This window comes from Schistocerca americana, chromosome 2 (assembly GCF_021461395.2).
Source record: "Schistocerca americana isolate TAMUIC-IGC-003095 chromosome 2, iqSchAmer2.1, whole genome shotgun sequence".
Taxonomy (NCBI): domain Eukaryota; kingdom Metazoa; phylum Arthropoda; class Insecta; order Orthoptera; family Acrididae; genus Schistocerca; species Schistocerca americana.
The window spans coordinates 557,673,905-557,687,455 of NC_060120.1; the positions used below are offsets into that span (position 1 = coordinate 557,673,905).

General features: G+C 43.3%; 1 protein-coding gene across 1 annotated transcript in view; it reads right to left on the bottom strand.

The window, feature by feature from the left end:
• LOC124593730 (SPRY domain-containing protein 7-like) overlaps window positions 1-13,551 on the bottom strand; it is a 78,088-nt gene that overhangs the window by 22,500 nt on the left and 42,037 nt on the right. Inside the window, exons 4-5 of the mRNA XM_047132058.1 lie at window positions 6,539-6,699; window positions 6,354-6,456 (exon numbers count right to left, since the gene is read on the bottom strand). Of these exons, the coding sequence (XP_046988014.1) occupies window positions 6,354-6,456; window positions 6,539-6,699 (264 nt within the window). The remainder of the gene's footprint in view (window positions 1-6,353; window positions 6,457-6,538; window positions 6,700-13,551) is intronic.

Sequence of the window (13,551 nt, forward strand, 5' to 3'; positions counted from 1 at the left end):
ACAGTTTGTTGCACAGTGGGATGGGGGGACGGCGATGCTTTCTTGACACTGGGCGACTTAGATTTCACAACCTCAGAGCCAAATTTTACATCGCATGTCCTTCATGAAGCAAAGGGTAACAAGAACTAAATTATAGGTGCCAGGCAGGAGAAAACAGGGTTTGCGACTAGCCAGTAACTTGCGAGCTACTGGGTAAGGCACTTTTTCCTTTACCCGAATCTCTTGAACAGCCCGCTCATCTAGATACACGGGACAATCCTGGAAGGCAGAAGCATGACCGCCATTGCAGTTGATACAGCGGGGAGGAGGAGGCGGCGGACATTTGTCCTCGTGTGCAACCCTGCCACAGGTTACACATACTAGTGCGACTGGTAGCAGCGTATCAGATTCAGAATGTACAGCCGGACTGTGATGATTTCATAGCCTGCTTTAATCTTGGACGGCAGCACCACCATATCAAAGGTTAGTAAAAGAGTGTGGGTGGGCACCAAGGAGGAATCGACCTTTTTCATTACATGATGGACAGCAATGACATCCTGATCAGAGGTGAGATCATATTTCAGCCTCGGTTAGACCATCAAGCAGCCTGATGTAAATTACACCACAGGAAGAATTCCAAGTTCTATGTGCCTCAACACAGACAGGGTAGCAGTAGAGAAGCGAGGCAGCAAGTAGTAGTTGTACTTGAGAATCAGAAGCCATCTCCAAAAGCAAAGTGCCATTCCGTAAGTGAGAGCAAGATTTCACAGGGCCAGCAATTGCATAAACACTTTTCTGAATAATAAATGGTTGACCTTGGCAAAGGAATGACTGTCTTCAGTATGCGATACCACAAGGAACCACGATGCAGCGGGAAGTGTCTTCGAATCAGTAACCTCATTATGTTTATGTTTCATCAACATCAATGGAGAGCATGACTGACACACTGTGAGGAAATCCCCATGATTGCCAGCGTCTCTGATTGTGTGCTCCTTCCAATTGGGGGCCCCCTTCACAAGGGGGTGCACCGACCTTAGGTGATTGTCCACACCTCAGGTCACACCTCCCAAACACCCGATGGAGGGACCAATCCACAATTTGGGAAGGTTACAGCTCAGGCAATCACCCCTCCCTGGGCCTGGCCTGTACCGGGGGGTACGTGCGAACCCTACCTGTCGAACCGGGGCTGGGAAGTACGCGTTACCCAGTCACGTTTTATGCGTCAGATACATGGGCCGGCCTTCAGGTGTGCACAGGGAGGAAGAAGGGAAAAAAAGAGTATCCTCAAACGCTGAAACGGAGGAATGAGAGGAGAAGGGAAACAAAGAAAGGAGAAGGGAAACAAAGAAAGGACAACGGAGCCAAAAAGAAAGTTGAGACTGTTCGCAAGTCAGCGACAAAATGCAGAGCATTCCCAATAATACCCCACATATGTTCCCAAGAGAGGGAAAAAGAATAGCAAGATGACAGACATACAGCATAGAAGGGAAAGAGTGCTGCAAAGGCTGGGGCCCCTGGTAGCCAAGCACAAACCCGCCAAAGAATGGTGAGCCCCTGGGGGGAATCAAAGTGGTCCCCGTACAGCACAGATGTTCTAGAAGAGAAGAGAAGAGCAGAGCAGGAGGCACAGTTTTGTGGTGCATCTTATAAATTCTGTGTTTTTATTACCCTTAATGGTACTGACAAAGAAATACATATATTCACACAAGAATTTATGTCATTACATGGGATAAAGATGGTCAAGGTAGATCATTTACTAAAGAAACAAATCTGGAGACCAACCTCTGTGAGATGGCCGAGGGAAACATAAAACCCACCCACAGGCTTTAATGGATGAGAGACGTGAAATAATAAGAGGGCACACTGTTTGATGACGAGTGAAAAGTTACATACTGCAGCCTCTCGATATAAAAAAATTATGTTCACTATGTTGAAGGAGAAATTTAAGGATCAGATTGTATCATAAGAAACAGCATAATATTCAATTCAAATTTCACTATAAGTTTCAGATATTCAAGATACTTGTGCTTTCTGCAATGAGTATCCAGCCACAAAGAAAAATTTGCAGCAGAAACTAACATCACCTGCTGAAAATAAAGAAAAGCTCCATTCTGAACTTCGATCCAATGAAACAGCTCATGAACTGCATCTAACAAAACAAAAAGTGTTCTATAACAGGAAGGAAAAAGCAAAAAAGGAATTTAAAAAAAAATCCATTAAAGGTTACAATAGCAATGGAGTACAGAAAAAATTTCCCTTGCCCAAATAAAAGAGAAATGGAGCTTATTATAAATGGCAGTTGTCTGTATTTACTTTTAATGTTTACATTTTGACAACAGGGGACAGCTTTTTTATATGTATTCAGAGACCACAGCCAAAAAGGAGCAAACAAAGTTGCATCATTTCTTCTTAATTTAGTACACAATTTTCTAAAGCTGTAAGTCAGATATCTGGAGATCTTCTCTGACTCCTGTATAGAGCAAAACAAGAAAGCCACTGTGTTCAGATGCCTTCACCATATAGTCCATACAGAAAAACAACTGGATTTTGTAAGGATGGCATTTCCCATACCGAATTAACAACACTGGTTCGATTTAGCAGCTACAATAGAGTGTACAAGCAACCTTCATTACTTCTTCCAGGAAAAAGAAGGCGAATTCAACCGCCAATATGTTTGTTATGACGGTACGGCAATTCCTTTACAACAAGGTGTATTGGTAGCATTTTTAGTTCTTAAAGTAAGTTTTTTTTAGTATTAGGTGTATTAATATTTGAATTTAGGTGTCCTGATTGCTTTACAGGCGAACTTAAACATCTACTGAGAAATAGAGAGATCTATGGGACTTTAAGATTTTGCTGTAGCGAATTGCAAGTGTAGTTCTATCATCTTCACTGAAAGAGGTCACAATATTTCATAGTGTATTATTGGAAGATTAGATAATCTGTTATAATGAAATTTTAAATAAGTGTAAAGTCTTTGAAATCTTGTAGCTACATGCAATATGTTATGGACTTGACATACTGTTCTTCTGTACGAGCTGTATTCACGATAAAAATCATCGTAGTTGAAAACCTTAATCAGATGTGTATAATTTCAGCAGTTCCATTTGTCTGGAGTATATGTTAGCACCTTAAACAAAAATAAAAGATAACTTCAACAACCACAATTTTATGAGTCTCTGAACTTTCAGTTTTGTCCCCTGAATAAAATGAAAATTTTGGCTTACCAGGTTCTTCCCCTGGACTCTTCAACTGTTCTCACTTTTCTTACATCAATCCTCGATTTGAAACTTTTTAATTGTATGGTGCTGTGCAAGGTAACTGTTGTGCCATGCATCACTACTGTTTTGGGCTCAAATTAATTGGTCATAATTTTTAATCTCTAGAGAATTTTCAGCCATTAACTTAGATTTAGGTCTACACATGCTAAGTGCTTCGTGATAGTGACCTACCTATTTACCATCAAGTAACAACACGAAACTCTCAATACAAGGATATTTTTCTAACTCCAAAATTCACTTGACCGATTCAGTACCTCTTGGAAACTATCAACTGGATGTGAACAACTTTGAACCTTGTTTAAACCTTGCCATAGGATGAAATCACATATTTAGGTACTGCCATACTGGGTAATTGATCATTTAAGCACTGGTTTTCCGATCCCGTTGACTGCAGCTATTCTCCAGCCCGAAGGTAATGGGCTCAGTTCCACTAATCTGGCTCAAGTGTGGTGGCCTAGCCCAGCTGGGTGGTCTTCAAAGGCGAGTGTTTTTCTCACAGAATGGTTGATGTTCCCTAGCATCGTTTGGAAACAAACTTCTGAAAGTGTCAGCAAATAGCAGCATGTTACAGATGAACTGAATGTTAGCAGGAAATGGTCAACTGCAGTGACTACTTTCTGCTCTGGAGGCTGATTGGCTGATATGTCAGCATGTGTAATAACATTGTGGAGCTGTGGGCAGCTCGCGAAATTGAGAGTCGGACTGCAGCAGTGGTAGGGTGGAGGAGCCAAGTTGAGCCCTCTGGGATGGAGGTGGTGTGGAGGCTTATTTTGGAATTCTTAGCCAAGAAGGAGTAAGGTTGTGGAAAATTTGAAAGTGTTCACAGGTATGTTCTCTTTAGCATGTGTGAGAAATGTCTTAACCTATTGCTAGTTTTTGAGGTATGTGTCGATGTCAAGGAGCATACAATGACTTATTTAAAAGACTACCTAACAGTGTGTTGAGCAAGTGGCTAGCTGGAGACGTGTGTAACGAATGAAGCAGACTTTGTGAGGGTTATTCAAAGAAGAATAAATTTAATTTTGTTCAATATAAATTTGAAGTGTGGAGTTCTCGTGTATGTCCTTATCCTCTTTGACTTTAGACTGTGTTGTTTGCACAAAACATGGGAGGAATCGGCTGGTGGCGGTGTGGTGACCGACTGCAGTGCTTGTTGTCCAATCTCTTGGTCAGACTTGCGAACTTCTGAAGGTTCTCAGATCGCTTCAGGGCACAGAATAGTGGTATAGTGGAAGTGACTGTTTTAACACTGTCTCGTGGGTCTAAGTGATGCTGGCAACCATCAAACAATGGAAGATCCAGGATGAAATGTAACAATATTATGAAAAGGAAAGTTGCAACTCACCATATAGAGGAGATGCTGAGCCGCAGATAGGCACAACGAAGAGAGACTCACAAAGCTTTCGGCCGATGCACACACAACTGAAACCACAATCAGTTGTCTGAGACTGCAGTCGAGTGTGAGCATGAGCATCGTTGACAAATGCCAATGGCCAAAAGCTTTAATTATGAGAGACTTTTTGTTGTGCCTATTTTTGACTGAGCATATCTGCTATATGGTGAGTAGCAACTTTTGTTTTCATAATATTGATTCTGGCAACCCGTATTCGGCTTTATAGCATAGGTGTAGCATGGGCTACAAATTATCCAGGTCTGCCGACAAACATTTGAGTGGAAGTCTAGCGAAAAATACATCGCACGATTCGTCTTGTGCACTGCACAGCACTAAGAGTTCACAAACTCTAGCCATGACCACAACAGGACTTCAGATGCTACAGGAAGTCCAAGGTGACAGACAATGAGGAATGTTTCAACTGAGTATGCTATGACAAGTTGCAGTCATCGAGAGACCCTACACACTACAGAAGTGTGTTCCTCATTCAAGTATTTATTCACCTATACGAAGTACGTTCTTCAAATGTCTTTGCTTTATATAGTCTCAATAACTTTGGATAAATTCTCCTGTACTTTCACATGATCCTGCTCTTCACAAAAATGCTAAGTTATCTTTGATTCCAACTTAGTCTCTTGGCCTCATATACATCAGTATGATCCAATTCAGAAGTGGCTCATAGTTTCTATACCAGACAAGGGTACAAATCTGTTGGCAATGTGGTCAAATCCTCGAGTGGCAGATTGTCGTCTTGATTTTTGGGTCTCAAAATAAATGTTTCTGGCAGTTCCATCCAATGCACACCTTGCGAAAACCATCAAATGCACAAAAAGGACGCCACACTTTTTTAGCAAAAAAGGATGTTGTTAACAATTTGAAGTAATTGAATATGTTTTGTGACACTGTTTCATCTTCATTCATGAAATCTTACTGGGTGGTAACAAATTACTGTATTCTCATGCACTCTAGCAAACAGTAAAAAATTTAGCATGGTTTTGCTACAGTGGACAGTTCGACAGAACTCCAAATACTAGAAACAAAAAAGTATCTTTAACACTATCAAAACAGTTATATTAAATGTCAACGACACATCAAAACATAACATGGAGACAGAGGCAAGAGTTTGACAGAGATGATGTGCTGCTCTGTTGAACATTGTAAGCAGAAAATATGATAATTGTGTTAAAGTTGGCATGATTCTCTTAAATTCAAGCTCACCAAGCCTTCCGAGAGCCCTTACGAGCTCTCTACTCCACTAAAGTCTCTCCACTAAAGTCTAGCTACCACCCATTTACAAAACGCCCCTCAATATCAACAGTTCTAGAAAATTGACTGTCAATGTTAAAACTGTGTAAATGTAATGGACTGCTTCCTGATAATTTAACTTCTGTTGTAGGTTGTTGAAATATATCTTTTTGAGTGGCTCATCCTCAGAGCTTCTAAATAAAAGCCACAATTGATTTACCATTAAAAAAAAATCAACATATTTATGAATCTAAAAGGTTTTTCTTTTACAACAAGAGGAAATAAAATACAATAGGAAATTTTGTTAAATGAAAATCATTTTCCACAGGATTAAATGGCAATATTTTTAACTTTGTTCTTTAGTAATTAAAAACACATTGTGAGTGAATAGGTATTGTCCTTTACACCAATTTATCTGTCAGTTTTTTAATAGTACAGTAAGACTCTTAACTCACCAAATAATACTGGAAAAACATGTCCTTTGACCCCTGTTACAGGACTGTCCATATTTTTTCCATTCAGATAAAAGTTGAGTTCCACATGATCATACGAGACACCCTGAAAACAATTGCTGGTTATAATGTACATAACATACATTCATGACTAATGAATAATTAACTAACTAATACTGCCAGCTCACCAGAATATCACCTTCATTCGCATGCTCCAGAGCTTTTTGTATTTCAGTGTTGTTATGTCTGAATACTCCATCCCAACAAAATACCCATGATCCTGCATCCATTCCTCCAGGTGACCTGTTTAAGTCAGTGTTGAGAGTTGCCAACCCTACTCCCCATACACCTAGGGGGAGTAACATTTATTATTGTATGAATAACGAAGCATTTTTTAAAAACAAATAATCTCTCAATACAACAAAGGCTACCACAGAAACTAAAGTATAAATTAACTCAGAACACCTAGTAAATGCAGAAATATTGTGTATGCTAACAGCAGCAACACAGACAAGAGAAATTAAAAAATAATAAGTCTCTCAGTGCGGCAAAAGAAATGGAATGGATTGGAAAGGAAAGCAAACATTTTATGCATTTATTTGACACACATTTGCAAAGAAATGAAAACAATCCCTAATATTACAAAAATAGTTCTTAGAATTAACACCCATGTCACTCCTGTATATTTTCTAATGTTATCTACACAAAAGTCTGGCCCATTTGTTTGTTTTCCAATCTTACTAGTAATTCCCAACAAGCATCTTGTTATTGCTATAGTCAAGTTGGTGTATGTACTTCCCCGACAGCTAAAAGCACTAATGCCAGCTTTCAACTACAATGTACTAACTGAGGGCAAACACAATAGCCATCTATAGAGCTGTGATAACTCTGAGGCACTGCCATAGACAGACTTACAGAACCAAGTTACACAATTGGTTGATGTAGATGCACAAAGCTGACACACCCAGGTCAATCAACTTCCGCCAACTCAACTACAGGTGAACAATCCTTGGTCATGGACTGTAGCAGCGCCCGAGCACAGTAAACAGTTCTGCGTTAGATGGTTCTAGTCAAAACTGGTAAGATGCTGATTGTAAACTTTCTTTTCCATGCATGATGAAAAAAAATCATACAGGATATTTCTCATCAGTACACTAAGTAAAATTCACACCACTGAAGTGTTATCAGTATATGGAAGACACACACACACACACACACACACACACACACACACACACACACACACACACACACACACACACACACACACACACACACACACACACATTTTGACCTCAGAGACAGTCTGGTAACAAGAAAGAACAAGGAGAGCATCCATCACTGTCGACACAGGGTGATAATGTACCGTGCGGGAGAGGGCGGCGCGGGGAGAGGGGGGAGAGAGGGGGGGGAGAGGGGGGGAGAGGGGGGGGAGAGGGGGGGGAGAGAGGGGGGAGAGAGGGGGGGAGAGAGGGGGGGGAGAGAGGGGGGGGGAGAGGGGGGGAGAGGGGGGAGAGGGGGGAGAGGGGGGGAGAGAGGGGGGGGAGAGGGGGGGGGGGAGAGGGGGGGGGAGAGGGGGGGAGAGGGGGGGAGAGGGGGGGAGAGGGGGGGGAGAGGGGGGGGAGAGGGGGGGGAGAGGGGGGGGAGAGGGGGGGGGGAGAGGGGGGGGAGAGGGGGGGGGAGAGGGGGGGAGAGGGGGGGGGAGAGGGGGGGGGGGAGAGGGGGGGAGAGGGGGGGAGAGGGGGGGAGAGAGGGGGGAGAGGGGGAGAGGGGGGGAGAGGGGGGAGAGGGGGGAGAGGGGGGAGAGGGGGGAGAGGGGGGAGAGGGGGGAGAGGGGGAGAGGGGGGAGAGGGGGGAGAGGGGGGAGAGGGGGGGAGAGGGGGGAGAGGGGGGAGAGGGGGGAGAGGGGGGAGAGGGGGGAGAGGGGGGAGAGGGGGGAGAGGGGGGAGAGGGGGGAGAGGGGGGGAGAGGGGGGAGAGGGGGGAGAGGGGGGAGAGGGGGGAGAGGGGGGGAGAGGGGGGAGAGGGAGGGGAGAGGGGGAGAGAGGGAGGGGGAGAGGGGAGAGAGGGAGGGGAGAGGGGAGAGAGGGAGGGGAGAGGGGAGAGAGGGAGGGGAGAGGGAGAGAGGGAGGGGAGAGGGAGAGAGGGAGGGGAGAGGGAGAGAGGGAGGGGGAGAGGGAGAGAGGGAGGGGAGAGGGAGAGAGGGAGGGGAGAGGGAGAGAGGGAGGGGAGAGGGAGAGAGGGAGGGGAGAGGGAGAGAGGGAGGGGAGAGGGAGAGAGGGAGGGGGAGAGGGAGAGAGGGGAGGGGAGAGGGAGAGAGGGAGGGGAGAGGGGAGAGAGGGAGGGGAGAGGGGGAGAGGGAGGGGAGAGGGGGAGAGGGAGGGAGAGGGGGGAGTGGGAGAGAGGGGAGGGGGAGAGGGGGGAGAGGGAGAGAGGGAGGGGAGGGGGGGAGAGGGGAGAGAGGGAGGGGAGAGGGGGAGAGGGGAGGAGAGGGTGGGGAGAGGGAGAGAGGGAGGGGAGAGGGGGGAGAGGGGAGAGAGGGAGGGGAGAGGGGGGAGAGGGTGAGGGAGAGGGAGGGGAGAGGGGGGAGAGGGAGGAGAGGGGGGGAGAGGGGGAGGGGAGAGAGGGAGGGGAGAGGGGGAGAGGGAGGGAGGGAGGGGAGAGGGGGAGAGGGAGGAGGGAGGGGAGAGGGGGAGTGGGAGGGGAGAGGGGGAGAGGGAGGGGGAGAGGGGGAGAGGGAGGGGAGTGGGGTGAGGGGAGGGGAGAGTGGGGAGAGGGGGAGGAGGGAGGGGAGTGGGGGAGAGGGAGGGGAGAGGGGGAGTGGGGGGTGAGGGAGGGGAGGGGGGGAGAGGGAGGGGAGGGGGGGAGAGGGAGAGAGGGGGGAGAGGGAGAGAGGGGGGAGAGGGACAAAGTACACAAACAAAAACAAATAGGGAGGAATAATGCTAAAAAATGGCTCGAGAAATCCAGTCAAAATAATTGTCTGTCCTGGTCACCATTTACATTTTTTATAAGTACGCTTATATACTAACGCATTTCAGCCACAATCACCATCAAAATCTGTCAGAAATAGGATAAATGATACACAATTGCTTAAAATTATTACACTAATACATTTACACAACAAACCAATGACATACATTTAAATCTTGATACACAGTATTCCTCAGTTTACATGTACACTTGTACTGTGACTAATGCAGCTGACTAATGCAGATGAACTCCAGCAACAATATGGCTGTCAGGTGGTGTTAATGTGTTTGGACTTGTCAAGTTGAAATGCAAATTCATGTATCCAAAATGAGCATACAGCCATTTCATAAAATAATCTATAAAAATAATAAACTGGAACTCTTATGCTAAAATTCAAATTAACATTTACAAACTGAGCATACAGTTATTTTACGTAAAGTAATCTATTAAAATGGACTGGGATTATGTAAAAATTGAAATGACCTATAACATAAGGCACACAGCTATTTTGTAAGACAAAATCTATAAAAATAATGAAATGAACAAATGAGAATGAAAATATTTAACAGGTGGCTTTAAAATTATTGAAAGCAGAGCTTTGCTTAACTACACTGCAAGCCATGTAAGCCTATACATCAACCTCTTTCTTTTTGTAAAATGAGAATATAACAATGATATTACAGTGCAAAAGGAGGACATTAACATTTGAAGATAAAAAGAACTGTACGCTCTGGTATCCTCTCCATCTAGTGACTTGTGTTTGCTTCTGGTGTTGGCACTGTAAATGTGGCCACATCTGCTGCGGCCTGCAGCCAATGCGCACACAAAGGATGACAGGCAAGCTTTATCTTTGGCCCAGCCTTCCCCACTCACTGCACTGCTACAGTTTCAAGTTTTGGAAAATGCTGAATTACCAATTTAATTTGAAATAATTTTGCTCGTTTAGCAGTTGCTGTGGTTCTCTCATGCTGTGAACAAAGATTTCTATTTCTTGTAGTATGTGTAGGGTGTAGCTTTTAGGTGTTAACTTTCTAAATTACCTTGCATCTCAGCTATTTTATGTTTATCAGTGTTCAGATGATTACCAAGGGCCCCTTGTTCTGATCATTTGTCTGTCCTCAAACTGCAAAGTTGATGTCAACCTAAAATTTGTCTCAACAGTTCATAAAATAAACACTCAAACCTATGAATGCATAATGTTTGTCATGGATTCTATGGTTTAGTCTTGCTCCCAAGGCTCCTTTGTTGCAAAAGCCTATGTTTAGAACTGCATGATTTGTTCCAAGTGTGCACCTTTTCTGCAATCATTGGGTTCCCTTGTTCCCTGTGCTTGTTGAATATTTTCTTCACATTATTCTCTTTATATCCTTCAGCCCTCACCCCTTCTATTGCTTGAGAAAATCGCTAAGTTCTTTCATTTTCAAGTGAAATCTGAAGGATATAGAGGAGTAATGATCTAAAACAGGTCCATTTATATTGCACCTATTTTTATTAACAAACTGGAGAACAGATTTTTTATTCAAATCCTGACATTTTTGACAAAGTTATTTATTATGGAAGATGTGTCAATTATGTCATATGGCTCTATAAAGGGGATAAGGACAAGGTTTGCAATATAGCTGAAAAGATGAGCATAATCCATCCAAAAATTACATTCAGGATACAGTCAAAAAAAGAAGATACTACCAATTTTCTCAATCTTATTGAGGCCCAAAAAGGTGCCAAACATTTATTTCGAGTGTCTAGAAAACCAACGAATGCAGATACATTTATAAATATAAGCTCTAGACATCCAAGTAGATATAAGTGGGCTTAGTGTAGATAAGCAATCCATATTATACTTCAGCTTCCACTTGAAAATGATGAAATCACAAAAGAACTTGGCTTAACCAAAACAATAGAAAGATATTGTCAGTAAGCTGCAAGGCATGTTTGAAAAGCAAGTATCATTTTGGAAAAAAACTCAAAAACATTTTCAAACCAAAACTTTTTTTCACGAGAAAGAGCATTTCTTAAATTATTTGTCTACATAGTTGCCAACACTGTTCAGATATTTGTCACATCAGGGAATCAACTTTTTATGCCCTCTTCACAGAAACATGACACCAGTGAGGACATTCACAGCGGAACACTGGTTTCTGTACTATCACTGTCGTCGAAACACCTTCCTCCAAAATCTAGCTGATCAAAATGCTCCCAACCAAACTTTATTAAGCTTTTAAAAGACACAAGCTGGAGGAGATGTGCACTGTTATGAAGCAACACAATGCCCTGATTGAACATTCCACACCTTTTCTTTTGAATTGTGTAAGTTTTCTTAATGTTTCACAGAATCTTAACGCACTGACAGTTTCACCTCTGGGAAAGAACTCAACAGGCAGGCTGTTCTGTCGGTCCAAGAACACAGTGCACATGATAGATTACGCTGGCAATGCTGTTTTGAATTTTTGCTTTTCTGGGGCTCATGAGTGCCTCCACTTCATCAATTGCTTTGAGTCTGGAGTGACATAACAAACCCTAGTTTTATCACTGGTGACAATTCTGTTCCATCTCCCACATCACTGTATGAGCAAAAAATTTCAAGGCACTGTCAAGTCGCTTCATTTTGTGGGCATCTGTATCCATTTGTGGAACCCAAAGGAAACAATTTGTGGAAATTTAATGATTTGTGACAATCTCATGCTACACAGTTTTTGAAATTTGTGGAAACTTGTTGCAAAGCATTCTTTTTTTCGAACTTTGTTTTCATGACTTTTCTCACACACTTACTTAACCAAACCATCACTGACAACAGACTGCCACTCACTCTATGCGTCAGCATCAGCACTGGTTTGTCCATCAGATATTTGCAGATCCAACACCCCAGCAACCATGATCATATCCTGAATGATACAAAGGGCTATGAGGGAGGTTTCAAATTATTATTATATACCAGAATGGAGTTTTCAGAGGAACCCTTTTCAAGGATGACATTGTCATGGAAGACAATTTTTATATCCATTCTTAACCCCAATGACCATCATCTAGTATTGATTGATGTGAACACGATCCCCAACAAATTGCTTCAGGATTTCCTTAACTGACCTGATCTCTACTAGAGTTTGGAGCTCACAGGCAATGGCATCAGCCTCATTACCACCAAAACAACCTAAGGTAGTGAGATGTGCCAATGCTCTTCGTAATTTAAGGAACTCGTTCCAGAAACCCTGATTTCTTTCTCTCTTATGTCACATTGATCCAGAGCTTTTTTGTTCTTTACCTGTTGTCCTCTTTCTGAGGTTGCAACAGATTTAGATCATCATTCAGGTCATTGAAGGTCATTCACATCTATTTTAAACGCAATTTGTTTCTATAAAACTTCCCATTTGACAAATTTTCTCATTAATTCTATGACCACAGATGGGAGAGAAGTGTAGATGAAAGCAGTCAAACTTGCATCTGTCTGAAATTTAATCAGAAATAACAAACTGAGCAGCCAGTCTCAAAAAGGGCAATATGAGCTCTCTGCAGTCTTTCCTCAGACACACAACTGATTTTTTATTTTTATTTATTTGTCGTTCCCAACATATACTATGTGATCAAAAGTATCCAGACAACCCCAAAAACGTACATTTTTCATATTAGGTGCATTGTGCTGCCACCTACTGCCAGGTACTCCATATCAGTAACCTCAGTAGTTATTAGACCTCGTGAGAGGTATGGGGGCTGTGTGGAACTTATGGACTTCAAATATGGTCAGGTGATTGATGTCACTTGTGTCATACACCTGTATGCAAGATTTCCACACTCCTAAACATCCCTAGGTCCACTGTTTCCGATGTGAGAAAAGTGGAAACGTGAAGGGACATCTACAGCATAAAAATGTACAGGTCGACCTCGTCTGCTGACTGACAGAGACAGCTGACAGTTGAAGAGGGTCGTAATGGATAATAGGCAGACATCTATCCACACCATCACACAGGAATTCTAAACTGCATTTGGATCCACTGCAAGTACTATGACACTTAGGTGGGAAAACTTGGATTTCATGGTTGAGCGACTGCTCATCAGCCACACATCACGCTGCTAAATGCCAAACGACACCTCGCTTGGTGTAAGGAGCGTAAGCATTGGACGAACTGAACAGTGAAAAAACTGTTGTGTGGAGTGGCGGATCAAGGTACACAATGTGGTGATCCGATGGCAGGGTGTGGGTACTGCGAATGCCCAGTGAACGTCATCTGCCAACG